The sequence below is a fragment of the Daktulosphaira vitifoliae genome, unplaced genomic scaffold (assembly GCF_025091365.1).
Source record: "Daktulosphaira vitifoliae isolate Bord-2020 unplaced genomic scaffold, ASM2509136v1 Scaffold_3, whole genome shotgun sequence".
Taxonomy (NCBI): Eukaryota; Metazoa; Arthropoda; class Insecta; order Hemiptera; family Phylloxeridae; genus Daktulosphaira; species Daktulosphaira vitifoliae.
In genome coordinates this window covers 8,182,146-8,189,840 of record NW_026099574.1, presented here as the reverse complement: position 1 = coordinate 8,189,840, position 7,695 = coordinate 8,182,146, and the positions used below count along the sequence as shown (strand labels likewise).

General features: G+C 36.9%; 1 protein-coding gene across 1 annotated transcript in view; it reads left to right on the top strand.

Annotated features, from left to right (window-relative positions):
- The first annotated feature begins 302 nt into the window (after positions 1–302).
- The window catches only part of LOC126902506 (calcium-activated chloride channel regulator 1-like), a 14,264-nt gene continuing 6,871 nt past the window's right edge, over positions 303–7,695 (top strand). Inside the window, exon 1 of the mRNA XM_050679868.1 lies at positions 303–975. Within this exon, the coding sequence (XP_050535825.1) occupies positions 823–975 (153 nt within the window). The 5' untranslated portion in view covers positions 303–822. The remainder of the gene's footprint in view (positions 976–7,695) is intronic.

Genomic DNA, 7,695 nt, shown 5'->3' with positions numbered 1-7,695 from the left:
GCAGTTTTTTCATTTATAGAAAATATTGTATAAATTATGTTATACTTAAAAACATTTAAATTATGTCGTACAGTGCTCACTTTATAAAATTTTGAACAAATTTCTCACAAATAACGTTTTGTTGACAACGATTGACCCATTCTCTGAACCATATTGGAATCACCACAAAAATATAACGTTGTTAACAGTTTACAATAAATATATTAACCATTTGATCGTGATGCCGACAACAGCGCCTCCCGACGAGAGCGGCCGGTATCGTCGGTGACTGGTGTTCAGTGTGTACCTGTTCCCCGCCGTAAAGCACTCGACTGCTCAGTTCAGTTTTCTACGTCGCTGGCAAAGCACGTCTCCGTCGCCGTACAGTTTGTCGTGTTCGTCGCGACCTGAAAGCATTGCGTTTGTCTCGTACCTTTGGTTTTTTTGTGTCGTGTTCGGTCGAGTTGACATTAAGATTTAAAATTTTTTTTTGTTACAAAATACCATCGGTCGATATACGGCTTAATGTCTAGTTTGCAGTTCGAGTTTGATCGATAAACTGTTTTTATAATTGTGTTTTGTGCGTGTGATTACACCGTCACTTGGCAACGGACATTGGCTGCCTTTATTTTATCAAAGTATTGAAAGTCTAATAATTAAAAAATAATAATTTAATGGTCGTGCCTTCTGAACCGGGTCGACGATGAAGTCAAATTTTTCTGAAATACCAGTGTCTCGACATTAAATTAGGGATATCCACGAACCCGCCACAAGACTCAAGTCTATACTTTTGAACATTTAAAAAAAAACTGTTTTTGACAATTTTATTATAATATTAAAAAAATGGCTACCGTTTTACGGTTTTTGGCGGCGCTTTGCTGCTTAGCGACCGCTTCGCCGGCCGTTTACCGGTCGGGCGGCTACGATAACGTAGTCATATCAATTAAGGATTCCGTCTCACCAGCCAACTGCAAACACATCATAAACAATATCGAGGTAAGACTCTTATCAATAGTAAATTAGATATACACCCGTATATAGACAATAGGTAATGCATTTTGAGTGAGAAAGCTTTACTCTAGAATATTCGTTTAGATTCTGTTGAATTTTCCTCCGACTTTGGTTAATCTTGAAATAATTTTTTACGAAATGCGATCTTCCGATAGAATTTCTTATAACAGTATGTGTTTAGCCCTTTTTATTTAATTAATACTTAAAATATATTTTTGATTTTAATTGATATTAAAAGTGATCAACTGTTATGATATAATTTATTACCAAGTTGTTGACGTATATTATTATCGATCTGACCGTCTTTCTAAACCGATACGATAATTTTATATTAAAATAGCCAAACGGTAATTGCTGTCAGCCAACAACATATAGTTTGGTTGTATAATAATAATAATACCAACGGAAAAATATTTATGTACCGACGTAAGTAGACCGAATTTTAGGTAAAGCCGGACTGCGATATTTTTACGGTATCCATATTAAAAACGATTATTTTTATTGTTATACATTATGTATGGACATCTAATAGTAAAAAATAATATGAAAATCACCGTCATACGACGTTGCAGGCTCGTTGGTTTTTTGCAAGAATTTTCGCTTTCACTGCAATATGCCGCGCGTCCATCATCGACTAAGTGTACAAATACAATAAACAACAATCATATAACAGCTGTCATACGAAAACGCTTAGTAGTCGCGCGCTTATACTCTCAACAAGTCAGTTTCCTTTTGGGAAAAAAATCACCACGTGCGGCCGGACGCATTTAAACCGGTCGCGTCCTCTAAAAAGTAGATCGCCAAAACGTTTCTTCTTTCCATTTGTTATTTCTACAGTCGCTTCTTGTCACAAAACATATAGAAAATTATTATTTATTTACACGTGTACCTTGCGAGAGAGTAATATATTATTGAATACACAAGTCCGGAAACTGGTTTCATGTCGAATCGTGGTAACGCTCGGCCTATATTGAGTATCGCGTTGGCTTTTATTGTTTTACGATTGTGATAACAGTAATAATTCACCGGCAAGAAGACGCAATAATGTTGTGTTGTATTAAACATGGGCAGTTCGCTTTTAACTTTCCGGAACGCATAAATAGACACGGCGATCAGTCGTGCGGTCCGTGTACTGTTTGCCGGTCTTACCGACCGACTGGCGACGTTTCCATGAAGTCTTAGATGCGCCATCAATTAATCAGTAGGACTATGATAGGTACCCATGGACCGTTTCACAGCGCTTAGATATGTTAAATCGTTGTTTTTTTTTTATTTTATAAATACCTTACCATAGCCGCAGGTATAAAACCTATTCCGGGTTGGCGACATTGCGATAGCCGACAGTCGACCGAAGATTCATTTTAATAATTACTACGCATTTAATATAAAAATATGTGGATAGCAATATTATTATGATAATTTATTTTGGGACTCGAACCCATCCGTTTGAAAATTATCAAATGTAAATAATTGATTCGATCGAACACTGTGTAATCATCCTAAACTCAAAAAAAAAAAAAAAAAAAACTGGTTTGCATATATTATTATTAGGTGCTTTATTCGGATGATGTGCCGGCAACGAGGTTACCGAACGAAACTTGAACGAGCCGAAAAAAAAGTATACTTCATATATATAATACACCCCTATCTTGTGCATGTTCTTTCATTGAATAATCATACAAATTTCATTTAGAGGAAGACCAATTACTTATTTTTAGAAATACGTCGTAAAAAAAATAATAGTCTCTGTTGTTATTCTAGTTGTAAACAAATTAAATTAGTGATACACATTTTAAGTTTACTTAATTAAAATTTCCAAGCATAAATTAGTTGAGCCTAAACCTAACTTAAGGTGTTTGGTATTTTATGTTCATAAACACCAATAATTTATTAATTTATTCCGACGAGTGAATAATTACTCATCGATAACTATACATAATAATAATTACTAATTATTGTTTTTTGGGCGTACATAAACGAAGACTGAGAATTTGTTGTCATTGCACGTTGCAAACAAACACCGGTAGCCGATCGGGTCCGCCCCGTGAAAGCCGCTAATCGTTGTACGCTGACACCTCTCGGTTCGGGTCGAGTTAGTGTTTTTTTCTTCTCACAGACGGTACTACACTGTACGGGTCGAACGGAAGAAGGTCAAGGGGGAACAAAACCGGTCCGCGAGTTGACCGATAATCACCGGACCATATACAGATATAATAATAATAAATACCAGATGGAATTCGGGATGAACGGCGACGTTTATATTATAACGATTTTCTCGACCGCGGGCTTAGTGTTTATTATTATTATTATTTTTAAACTGTAATTTTTTGAAACCGGAATATATTTTGGTGCGGCCTATCCTCTGTCGGTTCTTCTACTGGTGAGATCAGAAATGTCAGATTTCCGCAAGATTTGACACAGCCAGGATGCGTTTCGGTCCACAGAAACTCCTCGTCGACGCGACATAACCTTGAGGACATCCTCGTCAATGACGGCGTACGTCACAACCTTAATACCAACTCGTACAATTCGATATCCTTTCTTCTTTAGGAAGCGCGCCGCAAAGAGAAAAGCCCGACGATGAGCTCGACAAAACGTATTTTCAGCGTTAATAACAAATATATCCATAAGGCTTCCAAATAACGAACGACGCCCGCGATTTTTTGAGCCGTTGGTCATCATCATTAACCCACACAGGCCGGAGTGACGATGACTTGAACGCCGGTACTGTATACAAACGAAAGTGGCAGTGAAACACACGAGTACCGTCTCTGAGTATTTATTGTATTAATCAAACGGTTTTTATTTTAAACGAGCCAAACAGATTTCTCTCAAGTGTTCCAACAACAATAATAACAATAGTGTTATGCGGCCAACGGGTTTTTAAATACCGTCGCGGCTTGTGCATGTGTAGGATAACCTCCTAACCATATAGTGTTTGCAGTTAGATGATAAATGACGCCGCTAGACCGACGCCGTTAATTAAGTACCCGTCGGCAAAGACGGCCCGAGCAGTTAGCGTTTATTTTTCCACCCATGCCCAGAGTGTTTCGACCAGAGGAAAAACAAAGATGGACTAAAGATGTTTATTCGGACATGTACTCGGTTTGTGAGGCACCTAAAATCATCGAAAGTTGTGCCCACGAGTTTCCCCTCATACGTCACAAGTATTGGCTGCATCTGCAGTCGTTCTTATAATTACAATAGTTGTTCGTTACCATTGTTTGCTTTTTATTTTTTATATTGCCCGCCGGCCACGGCACGTGTTCACTATTCGCCGTTCACTATTCCGGGAACACATGAAATACTTTTATGTAGTAATGAAAAATGCAAGCCCATAAGACTTGCAGCGTACGCGCGTTCCATGCAATCTGACGGACGCCACTCCTGCCAGTTTGCGGTATCCTCTTATCCTAAGCACGGCCGTCATCGTGTCGCCACGATTCCGCGTTTGGTCGCTATTAAACTATATTTCCTGTACGTTACCTGAATACGAACGCATTCATAACACGTGTGTGTGTGTATTTGTGCGGCCGAAGTCGGTAAGCGCGACATGACTCGTCGATGCTAAACTCCATGTCTGTGACACTGGCTATGACTCAATAGCTCTCGTTAAACGGTCGTCAATGGACAACCAAAGTAATGCCAGTGAAAGTCAGTCTTCTGCGCTATCGTAAAACCGTAGAAAAATAATTGTACACATCTATTATATGTAAATATTATTTTCGTTTATACACGCCTAATTATTGCGGTGCACTGATCGCATGGCGTATAAAACCAACAGACCACGAATGTACACAAGTAAATACATAGTTAAAAAATTGCCCTGGTTTTATTTTCTATACATTCCAGCCAATAACCACCGTCAGTCTGAGGACAATTTCTAAACGTTAACCGCGATCATACTGTTACTAACGATTAACTCTCCTTTAAGCCGCTTTTCTACACACTCATAATTAACCGGCCAGCGTATAAGTCGAACATGGTATCGTCTTGTTTAGCGTCTGGTTATTTAGTGAACACCGCACGAAATTCTATACATGGTTTTTTTTTTATAAAGAAAAATGATTATAAATAAAAAAACACAGCCTACGTACAATAATATACGATTTCACGGAAACGACGTTTTGCTAGTGTTTACTCATATGTGTACAAAACACCGTGTAACCTGAGCCGAAAGTCTATTACGGGTGTGCATCAACAACATAACAGCGGCGGTTTAATCATTTTTATTTAAAAAATATTAAATGTTTTAACCGAAAGACTCGTGTCTTCCCGCGGTGAAACATCATCCGATGCTCTCGGTTTAACGTTTACGGTTGATTACACTGTTGGAGTCCGAGGCTTCTTCTGTTCTATATTATAGTCACCATCTGTGTGACGGCTGCGGAGGACTTTCACTTGAAAAATCGTAGTGCCCGAAGAAACCCTTTAAAACCGAACTCTGTGCACCCGCTGAAAGCCATGAGCGTTATTTCCCCTATTCGTGTATTCCACGGTTTCCCTTGCAGTTTGTTACATGTTCGTATTACACACCTGGTAATCATAATAACGATAACTCTCTACCTAACCCAAACTTTGAACACATTGTACATTAACTGTACATTACACGCTCTTACCACTGTAGGTGATAATTAATGTAGTTACATTACTACGTGATTGAATATTTTTTCGATGTCTGTTGCTGTGTATGCTGCCGACGAGATGAAATTGACGTTTTTTTCTTTTTGCCGCGGTGACCATTTTTTAATTGGTTATAATGAATAAGTATAATGAATTTTACATTTTTACGGATTATAATGAAATAATACAAATGTAATCGTGGTCAGCTGTAGACGAATGACGACCGGTCGTACACACGTCCATATTTTATGTAATATATTATTTCCAACGTACTCTTATTTTTATCTAGACTGGATTTCAAGACCGTAGTGTTTTACGTCGAATCACAGTCGTGTCCACGTTTTGGTCGTGACCGACGAACTTTATCGTATAATACAACCTTAGGAGCTAATCGACGGCCAATTGTTTAACGTTTCTTTATTTTTATCTCCCAAAGTCAATAAAGTGCCTCAGATATTTACATACCATTATGTATATATCTGCCACTTATTCAACTCGGTGAATTGATTAACATAAAATATTTCGCATTTAAAATCCAATAAAGTGGAAGTAAACGGTTCAATTTTCTTTAAGTAATATAAATGTCGCTGTAAACATTTTTTAGATGTAATTTAACAAACATTTCTGATAACTTAACTTTTCTACATTTATTAACATTACTTGTATAATGATTCAATATAGAATTACTATACAATATAGATGTGCGTGCATTCGATAAACCTTATAAAACTAGAGCTGACCCTAACAGTACCGTTAAAGTTCACTCGGATTACAGACGTCGTGCCTCAGACCTCCGGTATTACTCCTAAATCGATACACGAATTTATTATTGTTTTAAGCCGCGTAAAGAATTTTTGATAGCGTCTAAGAGTTGAATGACTTTGTGACCATACGAAGCAGAAAAAAACAACAACCGCATCACTTGATGTGTATTATCGTTATCATAAATATTAATGTACATATTACCTATGTGGAGGTGTTACTACAGGATTATTAGAAGAAATCGATTGCGGTCCGATATGGTGTCCGAGCCATAAACCGCAACTGCACCGCAGGGTTTGGTGGTAAATCCCATTTTAGACGATTATCGTCGTATTACACACACAGTCTTATTGATCATTCTTTAGGTTTTTTTAGTTTTTCGTTCCATAAACAAGAGGCGTGTGGCCGTTAATGGATCGGGTTTTGGAAAACGAGAGAGATGGACACACAGACAGTAATAATAATAATAATAATAATACTAACCAGTACTTATGATGAATGTTATACCACACGAACAAAGGGTACATTATGAGATGTTTCCCCGTGACATTATCTATGTGTGTAATAAGCTGCTGCGTTTTCCATTATCAGCCGACACCCTCCCGTCCGGTCTCGACGTTTGGTCTTATATAATTTACGTCATAATAAGCACTAAAGGAGACAATTCAATAGGTAACAGAAGAAAAGGAAACAAGCCAAGTATTTGATAGTCACATTTTTTAGCGCTCTTAATGTAATGTAACATTTCAAAGTTAAATCAACTTTTTGAAAATCGGATTATCTTAAACACCAAAACGAATTATTTAATGTGAATTTTAAATAATTTTTTATTAATATTTACTAGCCTGGACCTAGGCTATATACAATTTTCAATATTAGATCTAGTGTTCGAAAAATTATTTGAACTTAAAAAAACTAGTAAATAATACTAAAATATACTATTGTCACAAATTTTTTATAATCTTTTGGTTTACATGTATACATATCAATTTTTATTCACACTTATACATAATCAGTTAGAAAAGAAAATGGGGTGCAACAATGAGACATCAACGCCTCATTAATGTAATGTATTACGCTACAATATTTTTTTTTTTTTTTACGTGATTATTATCAAATTCTACCTCGTCATTGCAATATATGCATGCTCTATACGCTTTTACACAATGATATATTAATATGTCAGGTCGAATAAATCTTCTTCGCTTGGCTATCGCGACCCGTGTCCGATCGATAGTTCTCGGACACCAAGTGGACAAAAACAATAATAAGAGCTACGTGTAAATCGAATAATGATTATACAAAAAAAAAAAAAAAAAA